Genomic DNA, 21,898 nt, shown 5'->3' on the forward strand with positions numbered 1-21,898 from the left:
GATGTAGCTCTTCTCCTATTCTACGTCTTGCATATTTTCGCCCATCACTACCGAATAACAATATCTTAGTTTCTTCATTCCATATAACTTGTGACCACTGATCATGTGTCCAATTAATGTGTTCCTTTGCCCATTGTAGTCTTTTTTTTCGTTGCTGAAAATTAAGATAAGGCTTTTTTTGTGCAATTCTACCTCTCAGTTCAACATCTGTTAATCTTCTCCTGATTGTTCTTGAACTGACAGAAACACCAGCATCATTCAGATCACTTCTGATGGCCGCTGATGACATTTTTCTATCTTGGAGACATAGTCTTTTTATTCTTCTGTCATCAATATATGTGGTGCACCTTTTTCAGCCTTTTTCTTTGTTTTTTATTGAATTTGTCTCCTGACATCGTAAACAAAACTTTCGGACTCCAGATGTAGTCACTGAACCATCCACCTGCTTTGCAATTTCAGCATAGGAAAGACCACTTTCTCGTAACGCAATAATATTACATCCCTTTCTAGGTGTCCAATCTACTCTTTTATTTGATGTCATTGCTTCTTGACTAAATATTAAAAATTTTTACAAAAATTCCTACTTGTAATTGCAGTGTATAAGAAACAGGTCCTCCTTCTACAGACAAAGCAAAAATAATAAATTGTTTCAAGTGTAAACATGATGTCAGCTTCTACTGGCAGTTACTAACATTTGATTGGTTCTCATACAAGAACAGTGATTGGCCAGGAAAGCTAGACATTACAAACCAATCCATAACTGTGTTTTTTATTTATATTAAAGTACATATTTTGTATTGCAAATAATTGAATTCTGTGTTTTGCATTGAATTCAGTAATAAATTATCTTTAAAATGATATATACAAGTTTGCATTTTGCGAAACGTAACATTTTCTATAAGCATACAAATTTCAAAAGCATAAAAATTTCCAAAAGGGTCCACAATTTTGGCCACCACTGTATGGCTAAAAACTGGAATTCTTGGCATCACAGAGCAACTTGGCACTGCTCTCCATGTACACATCAACATTTTTAACATAAAAAGACCATCAGGCAATTCCATTTATTCGGAGAAAACTATTATCACAATCACCTAAAACCAGTTCATGAACTACTTTTGAGCTAAATGAAAACTAGCCAAATGCATCATTTTATATACATTTTATTATTTAAAAATAGTAAAGAGAACCAATCTGGACAATGTTTAGATTTTTATAGCTGGTGGATACTATTCAGCGGTCTGCTTTAAAATCTCTTCGAAACAAGTTTTTTTGCTATCCTTCGTAACACAAATTCCCTGAAATAATTGGAACAGTTTCATCGTTTGTAAATCATGGAATGCGCATTTCTGCATTCTTAACTACTTGCAAAATGCGTATTTCTGAAAAAAATATAACTTTCTTTTTTATTACCAGCAAACTCCACATTGCGTTATGGTTTGTTATAAGAAAGCACACTCTAATTGCATGATAAAATACATTTGTGTAAAAGTCTCAATTGTGTACGTCGGTGACATAGATTTCTGCCCAATGATTCTTGTTATAGTTAGATGGGTAATGCAGTAATACCTAAAAACTACTATTTAGAGAAACTGCAAATAGCAACAAAATAGCAGTATTTATTGAAAGAAATTTGATGCTAGTTATATACATTTGTTTCTGTAAATATATCTTTTTAATATCAGAGATAGTTTAAAATAATTTAATTAAGTTATATAAAAATGTCCGTATATCAAGTATATTAAACCGTATCATAAAAAGTATATTAAATTGTCTTTAAAATTTGAATTGCTGCCTTTTTTTACTACCATTATTTAAGGAAAAAAGTAAACAGCTTTTTTTGAATTAAAAAAAATACTCTTTGTATATTTCTATATTCTTAAAAGTATATCGAAACCTTAAAAAGAAAGGTATGTTTGTTAATTGTTTGTTAGCTGAATTTTCTCCCTCCGATTAATTTTGGACTATACTCTTCATTCAGTAGAAACTGTCAAGTAAAATTTAAAAGAAAATACAACTAAACTATTTATTATCATTATTTTTAGATTTTACAGAACTTAAAAAAGTAACAGAAGAAGTCTTGATATTTTTCAGAATTACTTATTGTTACTCCAAGTATGTGGATTACATCCTAGTGCTTATACAACTTAACATTAATTTCTAACAAGCTATAAAATCGTTTGTAAATTTTCCACAGCTGTGCAATGCTAGAGAATCTTTATAAATACTAATCAAACTACTACTAAATTCTACCAGTGTGAACTAATTGATAGTCCTGCTGTATATTTCATCATTTTTTTGGGGGGGCAGCCCCCCAAAAACTAATGAAACTCTCTGCTCATAACAAAGTAATTAATTGAAAAATTCATAACCTGGCCAAATGTGCTAATTTTCCTTGTTTTTGTTTAATAAAAGTAATTTTTTATCATCATCAAAAATTGCCCAAGCATCAAATTTAGCATAAATGCCATATGTATGACTAACAGTTATGACACTTACTGTGCTGTGATGGTTGGTTCATCTTTTATGTAGATGTTTTTTGGATATTAAATTAATTACTTTTTTTGCCAAAGACTGTGTGATTCTTAGGAGCAATCTTCTGTTTAGACTACTTTTAATATTTATTTCATTATTGTGTAATTGTACCTTTAGAAATTACAGTCGAAAGTTGTTAATCCGGGCACCCATAATCTGGAATGATCTATAATCCGGACCTCAAAACTACAAACTTTCTGCGCATGCGTCAACAAATAATGCGTTCACGCATGCGCGTAATACTTTTATGCGTGTGCTCGTTCGCGTTTAATGTATAGCTGATGGTATAAGCTAAGCTAAAATTGTCTATTTCAGTTAATGTTGCAGATTGCGTTGTTCCTTAATCTTCGAATTGGATCCGGCTTATTATTTTTTGCAGATTGTTAGAGCAATTTTATAAAAGTAAGCTTGAACTTTCGATTATGTCAAATAGAATTTCTGATGCTGGAGCTGCCAAAGGATCTAAAAAGCAAAAGTATTTTTCGATGTCCATCAAACAAAAAGTGGAATTGCTGCAAAAAATGGATAAAGGTATATCCTTTGTTTCTCTAACCTTTCTGAAATCTGTTTATCAATTTCACGCTGCTGTGCGAAAGGGGGGGGCGTCGCGGCACACAATGAACTGGAAGTTGATCTGTCAATAAAGTAAGCAAATAAATATTAAGCTTTTTTTTTTTTTTTTTTTTTTTTTGTAAATTTTGATACCCTTTAGATCATAATTGCTCTTTATTTCATAAATTACGGTTTCATATTTTTAATTTTATAATTTCTGCACGCCATCTTACCAGATTTAAACTGATGATCTATAATCCGGAATCGCCGAAGTCCCGACGATTCCGTATTAAAGACTTTGACTGTACAATCCTTTTATGATAAGTGGTGACTGTTATTAAACTGTTTGTTACTTGTATCAAAATGAAATTAACACTTTGGCTGCCATGCGCATTTTACGTGGTTTGCTCATGGCGCCAATATTATTTTTTTTAATTTTGCGATGTATATTATGTTGAAATATTATCTACGAAAGATAAGATGAGTTATATAAATGTATTTTTGTGGGGGGGGTCACCGGTAAACCCCAGAGGCGCTGTAGATAATTTTTGTGATTTATTATTTAAGTTTTTGCAATTTATTTTTTTAAAACCATTATAGTAACAATGGTGTTATTTAAAAATTTATCAGTATCGATATTTACTCTTAATTACATATTTTTACATGTGATTCCTTCTATGCATTTTAGCTAAAATGTGAGTATGTGTTTTTCTTATCCCGTCCCTCCAAAAAAAAAAAAAAAAAGAAAGAAATTATGAAATTATGGGAATCATTTTTGTGGAGTATTTCTTTAGAGACTTTGAGTAAGAAATGTTTTGCTTGGTATTTACTGTCTTTTTTTTTTTTTTTTTTTTTTTTTTTAATTAAAAGAAACACAACAAGTTCACCATGTACCAAATAGTATCACATGGGGCTTACAGAAGTAAGTATGAAACACAATACAAAATAAACAGAAGAGAAAACTGAAATAAAATCGAGGATGATTACAAAGTTTTACAATGAATTGACAAAAAGTGTTAAAAAGCACTTCTCTCGGAAATAAATTGGTAAAACTCTGGAGACCAGTTAATATTAGAATTTTTCAGTCCCAGTTTCAAGACTTTTCTTTCGCTCTCATATTTAGGACATAGAAGGAGCACATGTTCAACATTCTCCTCGCCGCCGAAGCCACAGTCACAGACAGACTCAGGACTCAACTTAAATCTGTTCAACTAACATCTGTTCAACTAACTTTTAAAATTCCCACGTCCAGTAAGAAACTGGGTTAATTTGTGAAGAAATGATGACATGACAATATCATTTAAATAGAAGGGGAAAATCTCCTAGTTAAACACCCTTTGTTTGAATTAATGAATTCGTGATTCCACGACTCCACAATGCTTTCATACATGACCTTCTTATAAAAGGAATTAGGGATATTGACAAAAGTGTCAATTTCCCACTTAGTCGCAGTTTTAGCAAGGAAATCGGCTCGTTCGTTCCCAGCAACACTTGTATGACCACGAACGAATGAAAATGTAACCGAAATATTTTTATCCTTTAGATTTTTCAGTTCTTTTTTAATCTCGATAATGATATTATTAGAAGAAGAAATACATTTTAAGATCTCCAAGGATGAAAGGGAATCAGTACAAATCAGATAGTCCAAAACAGCACTGTTTTGTTTAGAGACCCATTTGACAACGAAGTTTAAGCACAAAAGTTTAGCTATGAAAACGGTACATTCATCTCTGATTCTAAATTGAAAATGCTCAAATTCAAACCCTTTTTGAAGACAACAAATGCGAGACCAACCTTGCCATCAATTTTGCTGCCATCAGTATAGCAAGTTGCAGGCGAATCATCCACGATTTTATTGCTAAACTGAATAAAATTAACAGCATTTCTTTCTGAAGGATGAGGGAGATCAGATAGAGGTAAAATACAATCATACTGAGAGACAGCAGAAGCAAAAATATTTTCCTTATAAGCAATAGAAAGAAGAATGGCAATATCAATTGGAGGAAAACCAGAAATTGCATAAACACACTCATAGCTTACGGTACGATAAATACATGTGACCCGCAGAAGTATCCGCCTTTGAACACATCGTAAATATCTATAATTTATCTTCTTGAGCGATATACCCCAGACTCTAGAGCCATACATAATGAAGGGTGCAATTCCTTGTTTATAAATGAGCAAATGAACTTTGTAATTAATACTGTATGTGTTGCGTGTAATACGACTTAATCCACGCTGTAATTTATCACATTTCTCTGATACATAAATTAAGTGTTGTTTCCAAGAAAATTTACAGTCAAGAGAAACCCCAAGATATTTCATTTGCTTTACCACTGTCAAAGGGGTGCCATCGAGAGATAACTGAAAAGCATCATAACAGATGTTTCGCTTTTCAATAATCATAACCCTGGTTTTATCAGGATTAAAATCTAATTTAAAACCTTTTGACCAGTTGGAGGCAAAATTTAAAGTCTCTTGTGCCTGTAAAAAAAGTAGCAGAAAGGTCCCTACTCTGGAAGCAAAACAAAACATCATCCGCAAAGGCTATAGTATCACAACAAGCAAGATCTTCCAGTTTTAATAGGAGATCATTAATAATAATATTCCAAAACGTAGGTACTGAAACAGAGCCCTGAGGGCAACCTCTTTCAAGGTTACGAATTGCAGAAGCCGAGCCCAATTACAGTTTGGCCGCCCGATCATTTAAAAAATCAGCAACAAGTGAAAAAATATTCATTGAAAGTTCCGGTTTTTTGAGAAGATTGAGAATACAAAGCCACCACACATAGTCGAAGGCACCCTTAATATCCAAAAAGACCAAAATAGTGTGCAAGTTTTTCTTTTTTCCTCTCTGAACAATTTCATTCAATCGTAAAAGAGCGTCTTCAGAACTTTTTTGTGGTGTAAAACCATACTGATTACCAGAAAGAAGGTCTCCATGACGGAGATACCAGCAAATTCTGTTAATAAATAGTTTTTCCAAGCACTTACCTAAAACAGGAAGTAAGCTTATACATCTAAGGTTATCTAGGTGAGGAATCCTAGACTCATTTCCTTTAGGAATAAGAATTACTTGAGCATGTTTCCAAACACATGGGAAAATGCCAACGTTAAAAAGTTTATGGAGAAATTGAGGAAACGTTAAATGAAACTGTTTAATAATCTCATTCGAAATAGTCAGGACCAGGTGATTTATTTGGTTCCAGCATAGAAATAACTGTATTAACTTCATCACAAGAAAACATAGGATCTACAAAAGAAGAATAAGCAGTACGCGCAGCTTGACGGTATTCCTTATGCAAATCATCAACATTTTCCTCTAGATCCGAGGGAAAAGATTTCTGAAGCACAGCAGTAATTGTCTCTTCTAAAGAGTTGGTTGTCTCTCCAGTGGAAAGACAAATACCAGTTATTTCAATTTTTTTCGTGAAATCTCTTTTAACTCCATACGTGTAAATCTTTTTCCATACATTGTGAACATCAATGGTCAAAAGAAATGTTTTCCAAGACTGAGATTTAGCATCAACAAGCTTTAGATTGTAAACTTTTCTATATTCAAGATATTTACTTTTATAAAGTTCTCTAAGAGGCGGATTTTTACAACACTGAAATCTACGCCTAGAGGCATTAAGCCTCTTTCTCATACAAAAAATTTCGGCAGACCACCAAGGAACATTGTGCTTACCATGGTTCCTAACAGGTATGGAAATTTGAGATGCCTGGAGAAGAACAGAATTAAAATTCTCAACAAGAGTTTTTAGGCGAGGACCGTCAGTACAGTCGTTAAGAATATCAATGAAACGGGTGATGCGAGAAGAACAAAATTTTCTAAAACGATCCCGATTTGCTTTTCCTGTATTGAAGATCTTAAAAGGAACATTTGAGGTGTCTCGTAAGAACGTAGAGAGACAAAATTCAAATTCAATCATCATATGATCAGAAAGGGATTCTTTTTCAGACAGCCGCCAATTTGAAACATCCTGGAGAAGATCTGAACCAATAACAGTAACATCAATATAACTAGAACCCTGAGTTGCCTGAAACGTAGGTCCATAATCTTCATTAATAACAAAGAGGTTGTTGGCAGAAATAAATTCGCTCAGTTTATCTCCACGAGAGTCTGAATAGGGACTAAACCATAATTCAGATTTGCCATACACCAAACCAGTCGATTAAGATTTTGGACAAAAAGACTTGACTAATTTTATGAAGATCTAAGTCAATGTTTCTTGAGGGTTCTAATAGTATGAAAAAAGAGTAAGCACAGTTGAGCCAACAGTAATATCCAAGGTCACCATATTATAATCCGTATTTTTATAATCAAGAAATTTTGATAAATCACGTGATCGAATGATGATTGCCGCCTTTACATTGTCAGAATTAGAATCACAATAAAGTCTAGAAGTGCCAGGATATCCTGGAAGAAAATTTTTGTAATAATGAGGTTCCGTAACCAAAGCACAGTCAATATCATCAGCTTCCATATTTAAAATTAGCTGTTGTGTCGCAGATTTGGATTTATGAAGATTTAACTGCACACACTTTAGAACGTGTCTAGCCAATCTAGCCATAATTAATTCGAGATTGAATGTTCTTTCTCATAAATTCATGACTAGGACAGCATTCTGAAAAGGGTTTGTGATTAACATTCACTTTTTTATAGCTTTTATTTGTTTTATGATTGAAGCGGATGCAGTTTATACAAGCTACAACATTCCTATTCGAACAATCCTTTGCCCTGTGTTCTCCAGAACAGTTAAAACAGGCTGTTCACTCACGACATTAATCAGCATGATGGTTGTACCCAAGACACTTAAAACATCTATTAATGATAATAAAATCATCAATTTCACATATACTCCAATTAATTTTCAACCTGGCTTGATTCAGAATACGTTTACGAACCATGGGGTGCGTTTCAATCACAACGTGCCTCGTTAACTGGAAGGTTTTTAAAGTAAAACGAACTTTACATATACTTCTATTTTCATCAAATTCAACAACAAATTGAACAAATTTGTTCAAAATCACTTTCAGGAGATCTTCATTAGGTATTTCATTAGGCACATTTTTTACAAGTAAAACGGGATTCTTCTTTTTTGGCAAGGACATGTTCAATTCCGGAGACTTTTCATCAATCTTGGCTTGAAGTCGATTCCGATCATTTTCTGTCAAACACTTAAGCAAAACTTTATCTTTTCCAATATTTTTTTAAAGTATATACACCTAACTTAGCTTCTAATGGATTAATTTTTAGTTTAATAACTTTCTTAACATCGTCAGAAGAACAGTTTTCAGAGTCTACAATTAAACAACAATCCGAAGAAATCAAGGACTTTTCATTGATCCTTGTAACATCAGATGGCGCCACCACACTAGCATAACTAGGTCTTTATTTCACATTGTCATACCTGCCAACTTTTACGATTTTACGATCGTAATCCATTTTTTACGATTTTTTTCCTCTTTCAAGTGTTTTTAGTGCTTTTTGTCGAAATTTTAGAATTTTTCGCCAATTGCATCGTGTTATACCGCCAACTACCGACTACTTCGAATCCAGTAACCTGTGGTTTCTCCTAACTCGCCGCTTAACCAGCCAATCCAATGCGCTGAACTAGTTTCTCCGATTCTTTTCTTTGTGGGCGCCAGATTATTTTTTTCGCGTTCGCTTCAGCAGCAAGGGAATTACTCAGCGAGCTTGGATTGTTGCGTTCTGTTTTTTTTTTTTTTTTTTTTTTTTTTTTTTTTTTTTTTTTTTTGTTTGCTTGCACGTGCTACGAATTTTCTTAATACGTCGTCGTTACGAAATGAGTTTAAAAAAAAACGTATTCTCAATATTTTTGGCCTACAAAGCCGAATTTCCAACAATTAAAGAATCCTTCAAAGGAAATAACTATGCATTTTTGCAACGTGTGCGTGTGTGACTTCATAATAAGTCACGGTGGAAGAAGCGACATTGTGAAGCATGTTAAGTCTTAAAAAGCATGAAGTTAATGCTTCGGCTTCGACAACGTCAAAGAAAGTGGATGATTTTTTTTTCAAATTCGGCTACGAATTCGGATGCCGATGTCATTTTGGCAGAGTGTTTGTTTACTGCATTCCTCATCGAACACAACATGCCGCTAAGCGCTGCCGATCATGCCGGTCAACTTTTCAGACGGATGTTTCCCGACTCCAAGATTGCTCAGAAATATGCTTGTGCTCGCACTAAAACATCTTCTATTGTGAACGAAACTGCTTGCAATGCACAAAGTAAAACGATAGCTGCACTCCAGAATTCAGCATTTTCGGTGTCAATCGATGGCAGCAACGAATGCGATTGGAAGCTTTACCCCATCGTTGTCACATATTTCTGTGATGTTTCTAATGAAATGAAAACTCATCTTTTGCGTCTTCCATTGTTAAATGGAGATGCTACGGAGGAAAATATTGCCTTCTTGGTAATTAATGAGTTGAAACAACTTAACATCCCAATATCAAACTGCATTTCATTTGGTGCAGATAATGCTCATGTCATGGTGGGTGACAAAAAGGGTGTAGCCTCTTTCCTCAAAAAAGAACAAAATGAATTAATTGTTATTGGATGCCCATGCCACTTAATTAATTTGGCAGCAGAAAAAGCTGCAGCTGTAATTCCACACAGTAATGCTGAGTGCGAGAGAGTCTTCAGAGTTGTGAAGAAAAACAAAACTATGTTTCGTTCTTCAATTTCACCAAAAACTCTAGAAAATATTTTAATTGCTAAATTTTATGAGGAAACTAATTGTTATGACAGGAAATTTTCCAAAGAATTTTTGGCTAAATCTTAAATTATGCTACTAAAACATATATCATCTTCACAACATGAAAAATGGACACTTCTCAGAGATGTCTATTTAACATTATCAGGAAGTCTGTGTCTTTTGAATTAAAATAGTGCATTGTTTGAACTGACAAAGTTAAAGGCACTATGCATACTTAGAACTGATGTCTCCCATTATATTAGAATTCAGATGCAATAAATTTTCAATTATAAGAAAGAAAAAGAAAATTTTGTCTGGAACAATGTTAAAAGATTGGGCTGTTTTGCCTTGAAAAGAAAGTAAAAATTTCAGTGTAAAAAATTAAATAAAAAACCTCCACTAAACTAAGTTTTGTACATTTACCCCCCCCCACACACACACACACGTTTCTTACATGCATATTCCAAGGTTTGTTAAAAAGTATGTAAACTTTTCTTATATAAAAAAATTCAGGAGAAAAAGGATTTTCCGTGGTCTTATTTTAATATCTTCTTAAGTTATATTTTTAGCTTTGTTTTCGCATACAAGTTCTAGTTTACAGTGTTTCATTAAAGTATTCAGTTTCTTTGTAATTGTTTATTTGCATCGTCCCACCATGTGCTGAAAATTTTATTTTTTCTTTTAGCCTCAAAATTCTCCTCATGAGGAAAGTTCGTCAGAAAGTGCCCCTACTGCTGCTCAGGCGGCAACTAATGTAACAAGGCAGACTCCTTCCAAACCAGCAGCTGTTCAAGAAACTGTTGAAAAACCTTCTGATGATAAATCAAGTGTTGCAGATTCAAAATCCGAGTCTAAATCAGAGACTACTGAATCAGCTGATGACAAAAGTGAGACCAGGTATATTCGTTACTTCCTGCGGGGATTCAAGAATGTCTTTAGAAGCATAACCACTCACGTATTTTTTCCAGGTGTTTTTTCCTTCTTTGGAAGGAACTTTCTAATCCTGTCTCCAAGTGAAGCAGGCTCCTAAATGAGATGTTCATCTTTACATTGGATTCATGTGTATATAAGCAAGCAATTTTTTCCCCCCTGTACTGCGATAGAATTCTTAATAGTTTGCTTTAGCTATGCAAAGAAAGTCGTGAAAATTCCCTGAAGTTCTGACAGGTTTCGTAGCGGTCCTTACAAGTGCTTATAAGTCCTTATATTTGAAAATAAAATATAAAGGCCCTTATAGGTTCTTACTTTTTCTTTAAAGCCTTTTTTTTATTATTATTATTATTTATTTAGTGCTTATTTTTTGCTTTTAGTGCCTTTTTTTTTTTTTTTTTTTTTTTTTTTTATCCTTTGTTTTTAATGAACGCGCATTTTCCCCCCGTACCAAAGCCGAAACTAAATAAACAACTTTTCTTTTTTCTTCCTTATATGCAACGTCAGATGGTGAATCATACTCCCGGAAATTGCTTTTCCCCCTCTTCCTCTGCATTAACGTAACCTATGGTGCACGCGAGAGTACAGACAGGTGCACGTCGTTCTATTGGCCAAAGAATTGCGAAAACGGTAGAAAATTCCGGTACATTTGGTATTCTTTTCTTCCCACCCAAGTACTACACACGTTTGAATTTCTATCAAGATTTTAATAATTTGCATTCTCGTTCCGCGTGGTCAGTTCATATTCGTGTTTATTGTGATCGTTATGCTTATATTATGAGCATATGTATGAATATGTATAATAATATAGTTGCAGTAACTGCTGAAGTATAGATAAACTTCCAAAAATGGGTGTGTTTTTACACAGATTAGCTTTCTAAGGAATAATATTCGGAATGGCTTAAATAAAAGGAAAGTAATCGAATAATCAAAATAATTTCATTTTCGTTGCCAATACATTATACAGTAATTAAAAATAAATTGTATTTATTATTAGGTGCCAAACGAATACAATTAATATGGCTAATTATTATTTATTTTCATATTTTCAACTGAAATATCATCATTAAGTTTTGTAATATAGTTTAGTTCTGAACAGTTTTTTCCCCTCTCATTGTAAACTAATTCTGTAAATTGAACTGTCATTTAAAATTAAAAAAAAAAAAAAAAGTTCATTGTTTTCCATTGTTGAGGTAATGCTCATTCTCATAATAAATATTGCATTGCTCATATTTTAAATTACAAGTCTAATTTTTCTTTTAAGGTTATGCAGTTGTGTATAATGTAATTAGACAGGTGCTTATTTTTTCCTTAAAATGTGCTTGAAAAGTGCTTATAGGTGCTTATTTTTTTTAACTAAAATGTGGCTATGAACCCTATCTGATAAGTGATGTAAAATGTTTACTTTTTATTTGCTATAGTTCTTAACAGTTATAAACCCCTTCGCTATGAGAGAACTAGGTATCAGCATGCCACAAATAAGTATTCTTCCAAGAAATGTGCATGAATACCTGATTTTTGTTGTGTAAAATCATGATTTATTAGCCTGAATATTTTTTTAAGTTTGTGTTGTATTTGATGGGTTGGTGCTTTGTATGTTAACATCATGAGAATCTGTTGACATTTAATTGCCCCCCCCCTCTGTGTGATATAGTTTATTCATATCGTCCCAAATCAGTCTCATTCACTAGATGTTTTTTTTTTTTTTTTTTTTTTTTTTTTTTTTTTTTTTTTTTTACTTCCAGATTTTTGTTCAAAAAAGTATAAAATCTAAACCACTTAGAAAAGTTATTTGTGGAATTTTATTTCATGAATGTCATGTCTGCCTTAATGTGATCATAAGTTTTTAGTTATGTTACCGTATTCAGAATTTTTAAAAAGAATTTTAATGAGCTAGATATTATCTTAATGCTTGAAAATTCTTGAAAACATAGAATAAAATAATTAATTTGTACCAAGTAAATGATGTTTAAATGTAGTTTTTGTTACCATATCCAAAAGGTTATGCCATTCAGAGGATTCCCCTCAGCAGGTAGCCCTCTTGTCCTTTGCTGTAGTCAAATAAACCAAACTACTTACTCTTTTTTTTTTTTTTTTTTTTTGTTATACTATTGCTGATTGATTACTTTTCTTTTAACTGTGATGTTCCACATTAACGTAGGGAGAAAATATATTATTCTCATGTCAAGGTGTTGCATGTAACTGCCACTAGTCATGAAAGGATTAATAACCAGCTAGTAACATTATTGGAAAATTTAGCACAGTTAGAAAAGAATTGGGATTTAATAAACTGGATAATGAATATATGTACAACTTGGCTCTGGTATAAAAAAATGGGGAAGAAGAAGGAAAAAAAACTACTAATTTATGGTACATTGTTATAATTTCCTGTTATGCAGATTTAAAATCAACAGCCTTTAGTCACTATCATATGTATATGATAGCACATAACCAAAATTTAGTAAAGGACAGATCATAATCTTTTGTCCTGTGATGAATAAATCATTAAGTTTCCAAAACAGTGCAGTCAATAGGTTTTTACCAGATGGCCTGTCTTGGTATCGATAGTGAATATAAAAAATTCTATTCAGAATGAGATGTGGGGTGTAACCATGGTGATTAGTGACATCACACAGTACTTAATATCAACTCTTGGTTTGTGAAATGAACATTTATTTATGTGTTGTTGCTACTATTGACATAAACTTCTATGTTGATCCAAAGTAGAAAATGCTTAGAGTATTAGGCATTTACTATTAGCAACATGAAAAACAGGCAGTTGACTTAATATTCTAAAGGATATAGGAAAAACAATCAAACTGAGTTAGATTTGTTAAAAGTTGATTTAAATTGTGTTCCCTCCAAGTCTCATAATATTGTTACGTTATTTTCTTTACGTTCGTGTGGATTTGGAGTGAATAATGACGACAGCACTTGATGGAATATCGAAACACACTTTATTTAGCCAGTACTAATCAGGACAGCTCCAAAATCACATTATAGTCATCAAAGAACTACTATAAATACGCTGACACAATCAGCGACACAGCCTTGAGATTATCAGGCTATGACGGTCGAGACAGCTTCACTGCAAAGCACCAGAGTGCAGCTCCTGGCTCTGCTCGGTCGTTCTCGGAACTCCACATACGCTCGAGACTCCATGCTACGATGCACTCGACGACACACAGAGCCCGACTCTTCGGTTCAGTCATTCCTGGAGCTTAACAAGCTCTCGGCCCTAGACTTCGAGACACTATCAGACTGACTATCAGTCGCTAGACGAGACACTCTCACACTAACTGACAGCGGGCCAGCAGGGTTTATATAGCTTTCAGCTTGTGTTCAAGAACATTCTAGGCTAAACCGGTAAAAATTCGTTCCAGAAGGTTCTCCATCCGTACATGGCATGTCACCAAATGGACGATTTCTCGCCAAATGTGGCAAAGCATGCATTTATTCTGTTGTGGTGTATGTGCTATCAATGAAGTAGATTTGATTCAATTGAATTCAATAAGTTTAAATGAAAGGCAAGAAAAAATGTGTATAATTTAATATTCCGTACAATGAAGTCATGTGGTTAACGCATTAGTTTTTATTATTATTATTATTGTTTTGATTATTTTCCAGGTGATAATTTTAGTTCTCTAATCACACAGAGTTTTTAATAAAAATCTTTATTTCTTTAATTATAATCTAGTCATCGTATTAAGTGTTTGTGACACTATTTTTCCACTTTTCATTTATGGTAAATCTTTATTAATATCTTTATATTTTATAGATATTGTAAGAATACTTTTTAAAAATATTTATAATCATTATCAAAGCTGTTTTTTATTTTTGCATTTATTTGAATCTAAGATTTCTGCATTATACTGTTTTCTTTTTGTTTCCTTTGTAGCAAAATTTTTATAAGTTAGCAAATTCTGTGGATCGCAGGTTATTAGAAAAGTGCCTTTTATGAATTTGAGTTTTCAAAATAATAATATATATATTTTTTAATCTTATTCCAGCCTTACTTCTGTGAATGTTGAAGGTTTAGATATATCAGCTGCAGAATCCACTTTAGTGTTAGGTGAAGATTATGCAAGAATGGTTTCTCAAATTGCTGAAATGGGTTATGAAAGAGAGGATGTAGAAAGGGCTTTAAGAGCTAGCTTTAATAATCCTGATAGAGCTGTTGAATATTTGCTTACTGTGAGTATTTTTATTCTGGATCTTGTTTTTAACCTAAATATTAAACCCTTTGGATAATGCTTAATATAACATTTAATGCATTTAAAAAAAAATTTAGTAAGAAAAGTTTTTTGGGGGGATCATTCACACCCCACACAAATAGTCACCAATTTATTGACAACCTGTGAAATGGTGGGAAACATTTACTTGGCTAACTTTACAGCTCATGGGTACTGTTGTTATTGATGATAATAAAAAAAAAAAAAAAAAAAAACAAGGAATTTGATGAGTTAAAAAATTACTTGGATACTTTTATTCAGCTATGTCCTTCGTGCTAGTTATTGTAATATATTGTAATGTTAATGTACGATAATTAATGTAGAAATCAATTTCAAAAATTATCACTATTCCTTATGAATTATATATTCAGTAAACATACCAGTTGATTTATGAGGTTTAGATAGCTAAACAAATAAAATATTTGCAGGGCAATCAGGCATAAGTCTTTTGACATTAGATGGCAAAATACTGCATCTTTATGAAACATATTTTAATCTTGAAACTGAGGTTGCAAATAATCAAAAGTACTGAACATTTTAATAAATAGTAAATTTAGTGATGCACATAACTTGGCCACAGTCTTTATATGTTGTAATTAAAATTTTAAAATTTGTATATGTATATTTTCACTGAATATTAATTTTTGGGTATTGCTAATTAGTTGTGTGCACTGTTGCTCTTTGAAATCACTTTGTACAGACATGTACACCCATTATCAGTGACTACTGGCTGATTAAATATGTTGTGAATACCAAATGCTTGTTCTATTGTTGTTACAGTAATCGTTGTTACAGTCCGTAATCGGGACTCGTTGGACTTCGATGATTCCGGATTATAGATCATCAATTTAAATCTGGTAAGATGGCATGCAGAAATTATACAATTAAAAATATGAAACTGTAATTTATGAAATAAAGAACAATTATAATATAAAGGGTATCAAGTTTTACAAAAAAAAAAAAGCTTAATATTTATTTGTTTACTTTATTAAACATTTATTTCAATGTAAGTTGTTTAAGTTGCTTCTTTTTGTGCTAATACTTTCTCTTTGATTCTATAAACAGACATAATGTCTTGTTCAGTTACAAAGTTCAACTGTTCAAGTCCTATACTTGCTGTGTCGAGAGTACCGACTAACTTTTCATTCGAAATTTTTTCGTTTTCAATAACCTCTCTGTCACTTTCTTCATTATCAGAAGCGGTATTTTCTGAATCTAGAACCATACTGCAGATTTCGCTGTTCATTAATTGATTGATGATTGGGGCAATGTCGTCACAATGAAAAACTTATGTTATATCTTCATTTAGTACCGCTTCTCCACAGTTCTTTACAAAATCCAATAACTGGAAAATTTCATGTTTTGTTTGCGATGTCCGAAAACCTTTAAATTCATGGCTATCATCATTGTCCTTACCATGAAATATGGTAGCTGGCCATAAATTATGCCAAGCATTTTTTAACGTATCTGGAGACTCATCCTCCCACCATCTTGCGATGCTCCTCACAGTATATTTTATGCTAAAAGATTTCAAAAAGTCTTGAATAGTCTTGCCATTGTTCAAGAAATTTAATATAGATTTTTAAAATGCTACTTTATATTTGCATTTCAGCACGTGCACTATTCCCATATACATAGGCTGAATGATAGACGTACAATTTGGAGGGAAGAGTAATACGGATACATTATCCTTCACTCAAACTTTAAGTGAAGTATGTGCTGAACAGTTGTCAACAATCAGGACTATTTTTGAGTCATCAGGTAAACCAACCGAATTCAAATGTCACCGACCCTCAGGTATAAAATGATTTTTAAACCAATCGTCATCAATGCTTTTTTATTTGCGCGATATATCACAGGGAAAATCGTTACTCCTTTAAATGCTCGAGGTCGTGCATGTTTTCGAATAATTAATTAAATAATTAAAATTAGCCATTAATACAGCATGACCAGATGCAAAAAGCCATGCAGCTAAGAAGGTCAGTATTGTATGATATTCTTTTAGCCACTGTGATATTAATTTTCCCACCCTGCAGCTTGTGATTACAAATTAATTTTTTTAACCACACATTGAAAGGTATTTTTTATAATTAAAAAATTAATTTCTTATTTTCAGTTCTGCGTATTTTTGTTCCCTTACAACAAAGAACTTCTTTACTTTTATATGAGAAGCTTGAGAATTGAAATGCGTATGTGTTTTATAGCTTTGGTTCTTATTTCAGGGTGTGCTTCCTGCTGAACACGAACCTCAAAGTGAATCACCTCCTGCTCCTAATACACAATCTAGCAATAATAGTTCAGTTACAGCAGGAAGTGACAGTAAGTAAATCTAAATTACAAATAGTCGTATAACTGGTAAATCTCTTCATGTCAGATTCGTGCTGATCAAAGATTTAATGTCTTATGCGTACTGTAGATAAATGGTTCTATTTGCATTATTATAAAGAACTTCTAAAAAAGTATTTGTTAGTATATCTGATATTATTGAATGATCTAACATAATGTAATACATTGCATTCCAGAAGTGATTAATTGGCTTTGCGTAATGTAATGATTGCAATCTAAAAGATGTAACCAGTTTTTTAAACCATCACAAGGCTCTTATTGCAAAAAAAAGCTTGTTTGAGTTCTAACAAGATTTAAATTTATTTTGTTCAAGTACCATTTAAACCTGAGTAGCTTCTCTCTCTCTCTCTCTTTTTAGAATATTAATTTTAACTTTATGTATTTCTAATTCGTTACTCTATCTAATAATATAACAGCCAGTGGATAAATTTCACTCATTATAAATCTCAATAGAGCAAATTGCAGTCAGTTGTGTCGAGCAAACTTTTGCAGTGTTTCTGTGACTAATACCTATGCATTTGTAATGTGATCTGTTGACAACACTAAACTTCTGTGTAATTTTTTTTTTTTTTTTTTTTTTTTTTTTTTTTTTTTTTTTTTTTTTATTGGCTGGGAGGAAAAAAAAATAGCATAAGTTTTGTGTCAAAAGTTGTGATCATATAAAACTGACTACTGGTAGCAATAAAGGTTATACTAAATTTAGTTTATGAATCTTGAGAGTCCTGTATATTAAAGAATAATAGTGGTATTTGATGAAAGATAGATGATAATTATAAACCACAAAATGTTTAATTGGAAATATTTATTTTCTTGAAAGTTTTGTTTTTATTTACTGTGAAATGTTTTCTTTGTAAATTGTTGTTTGGAGGCACAGGAGCAAATCCATTCTTTTCAGAAATCTTTTTTTATAATAGCATCGTCAGATTTCTTTTGTAATAATTTCTGAAAAATATTTTAGATTTATAAATTGGAAAAGTTTCTGCAAGTTAATGTAGCTGAAATGCTCTATAACTAGGATAACCATAACTGGCAATTGGTGAAGCTATTACCACGTGCCTGCTAGAGCCGTTGTTATGGACTGTATCTATGAAATAACAAAATTAATTTTTTTTTAAATCCATCTTTTATTCTATTTGAAAATTAACTGCTCAATTAGCAGCCATTCAAAAATCCAAGCAACAAATTTCTCATCGAACAAGCTAATAAAAAGAATTACAAAAACAAACGATATTGATGCATGGGCGTTACAAGATTTGTTGCTAGGCAACTAAGTTTAGAGGCGAAAGGTTTCCCATAGCAGACGATCAGGTGCCAACAGCCATGTTGAATGTATATATGAAATATGGTAAACTTAAATATATGTATGAATACGGTAAACTAACTCCTCAATGTCCAAAATAAAGTCATCAGATGTGAACGCATACTGTTATTGAATGCATGTTTAGAATCAGATTTCCATTTGAAACCTGTTTTGCTATTTTTAAAATGATGTAAATATGTGCCGTGTGGAAAATCTAGTTTTGGCTCTCATATTTTAATATGTGATTCTTACTGACTGAAGTTTGGCCACCCCTGCTGTATAGAATTGTTTCAGTGTAACCAGATCTAGAATTCATCCCACCACCACCATTCTTCTAAAGAAGTAAATGGTATTAAATTTAATGTTTACTCAATACAATTTTTGAAATCATAATAAAATTTATTATAGTATTGTATTTGCTTATATTGAATAAATATATGTCTTCTACTTTATCTAGATTTATATAAATGAAATATTGAATAATCTTGGTAATTAGTGAAATGTTTACCGTATTTATGCGAATCTAATGCGCATCCCCATTTTAAAACTTTAAATAATAAAAAAATTGTTTGTCGGCGAATGTAATGCGCATCAATGGTATGAGGAATTTATTGAATCTTATTTTATACAACAATGGATTTGTATATAAACTATCAATCAATGGTATGATAATTTTATTTAAATTTAGATACCATATTTTATACAACAATGGATTTATACATAAAGTAACAGAACATAGAATTAACCTATTAGTGGGCTATTGTTATGTAAAACAATCATTGTTAATTACCACTACCGTATATACGGTACATATCGTAAAGTATGAACATGAAATAAATGGTAACATTTCTATCTAGCTAACAGTTTCTACAATCAGTGATTAATAGTAAACGTCTTTATTCACTATTTTGATGATAACTTTTTAGTCCCCTTCTTCGTAATGGTGTAGTTACGAGGCATATCAAATCAAATTGGCGTCTCATCAGGCTTGCCAATTTGCCCCATTAAAAAATTCTTTTCCTTCCGAAGTGTGATGACATACCGCTAAAATGTTAGTAGTTTTCCCTCAAAATCTGCAGGAAGCTTTTGGCATATTGTTGTACGGCGTCTTAGAAATAAGCCCATTCGCTTCATAAACCGATCCACCCATCGACGGCTAGCTTTAAACTCTCGTTTCGGTATTCCAAGAACTTCAGCCTCCTCTTTTGCTTTATTTCTTATAGTGTCGCTAGTCACAGGTTGTCCATTCTTCCTCCTTTCACGTACAAATTCCAAAACTCTTTCTTCAATTTTAGGGTGTCTTCCTTTGCGAGGATCAGTGAATTTCTTTCTACTAGTTTTAGTTGCAAACAGTGCCAATTTCTGTTGCCGCCACAAGCGAACATTGCTCTCAGCTACGTTTAACTCTCTCCCAGCCTTTCTATTGCCATTTCTTTCAGGGTAAAGAATTACTTTACGTTTGAAAGTAGCGTCATATGACATTCTTCTCAGCTTGTTCTCCATCTCGTGACTACATACTCTGCAGTTTGTATCCTCTATGCAATAATGTGTCAACGATAAATGTAACGGTAAATGTAGTCGAGAAATACAGTAATCCATTGTTAAGATTTAATTCGGTTGACGTCATCAGCGAACTTTACACTCAAATCTAATGCGCACCCCAATTTTGAGTACTACATTTGGCCAAAAACGATGCGCATTAGATTCGCGTAAATACGGTATGTTACTGAGGGGGAGAGGGTTATTTGATTAGGACAAAGCATAGAATTATCTGCGTAAGAGGAAGGATGCTTTCATGAAGGAATATCTCGGGATGACTGGCTCACATCCACAGTAAACATGGGAAAAAACATGAAAATACCTATATAGTCAGCCCATTCACTTGTAATCAGACCCAGATCGAACTGCCAGTGTTCAGGGACTTTATCATTCGGCTATTGGTTGGTTCTCCCAAATTATATAGCAGATTTCAGTTTTAAACCGATATTCTAGTACCAGTTTGTACTTGAAAGCCGTTAACTTTTATTGTGACCAAGAACTTACTTAAATCATGCTAGTTGTATAGAATTTAACCTCTGTCCTTTGGGTGTAACAAATTGAGCAATAAATATTACTTGATTTAATAGTATGAACATAATACAGCTTCTAATTTTACTACCTAATAATACGCCGTGTGAAAAAAATTCTACTTATTTTATAATTGAAAGTTATTATCAGACTTTGTCACTGATGCCAGTGTGATAATTAGCATCCTTGATCTGTAAAGTGTGGAGTAATAGAAGTTTAGAAGGTATTCGCTTTTATAGAGTAATTCATGTACGAGGCATATTCGGAAACTAAGTACCGTTTTGAGAAAAAAAAAAGTAAAACAATTTTTTCGAATCCAATTTTATTTTTGCATGAAAATACATGTTTTAAACTATTTTTCAACATAGTTTCCGCCAATGATCAAACACTTGTCATAGCGGGTGACCAGTTTTTGTATACCATCGTCAAAGAAACTTCCCGCGAGTTTCGATAACCACAACTCCACAGCATTTTTCGTGTCATCGTCAGATCCAAAGCACTTGCCACCAAGCTCGTGCTTCATGTGCAGGAACAGGTGATAGCCGAACGGCGCCAAGTCCGGGCTGTACGGCGGGTGATCGAACTGCTCTCAATGAAACTGTCGAATTAACGATTGAATGACACCAGCAGTATGGTGTCGAGCATTGTCATGGAGTAACACAATTCCCTTACTGAGCATTCCTCTTTGTTTGTTTTGAATGGCACGCCTTAGTTTTGTTAAAGTCTCACAATATCGTGCCGCATTAATGGTTTCACCTCTGGGAAGAAATTCAGTAAACAAAACGCCTTTCCTATCCCAGAAGACAGTGCACATGATTTTTTGTGATGACATTGTCACTTTGAACTTTTGTTTTCTCGGAGAATAAGTGTGTCTCCACTCCATCAATTGTTTCGAGTCTGGTGTGAAATGACACACCCAAGTTTCATCACCTGTCACAATTTGGTTTAAAAAGTTTTCTCCCTCATCACTGTACCGCGTGATAAATGTCAGGGCACCAAGTCGCTTTTTTTTTTTTTTTTTTTTTTTTTTTTTTTTTTGAACATCAGTGAGCGTTTTTGGAACCCATCGGGAACACAGTTTGCGATAATTCAAGCGGTCAGACACAATTTCAAACAAAACAGTACGTGAAATTTGTGGCAATGCCTCTGAAAGAGTTGTCATTGTGAAGCGTCTGTTCTCATGAATTGCTTCATCAACTTTCCTTACCAAA

General features: G+C 32.9%; 1 protein-coding gene across 2 annotated transcripts in view; it reads left to right on the plus strand.

Annotated features, from left to right (window-relative positions):
* Rad23 (UV excision repair protein Rad23) overlaps nt 1-21,898 on the plus strand; it is a 67,695-nt gene that overhangs the window by 11,057 nt on the left and 34,740 nt on the right. For both annotated transcript variants that reach the window (XM_035374319.2, XM_035374318.2), the window contains exons 4-6: nt 10,498-10,709; nt 14,753-14,936; nt 17,197-17,293. In XM_035374319.2, the coding sequence (XP_035230210.2) occupies nt 10,498-10,709; nt 14,753-14,936; nt 17,197-17,293 (493 nt within the window). The remainder of the gene's footprint in view (nt 1-10,497; nt 10,710-14,752; nt 14,937-17,196; nt 17,294-21,898) is intronic.

Source organism: Stegodyphus dumicola, chromosome 1 (genome assembly GCF_044657685.1).
Source record: "Stegodyphus dumicola isolate Sdum_Otavi_A_Nest chromosome 1, ASM4465768v1".
Taxonomy (NCBI): Eukaryota; Metazoa; Arthropoda; class Arachnida; order Araneae; family Eresidae; genus Stegodyphus; species Stegodyphus dumicola.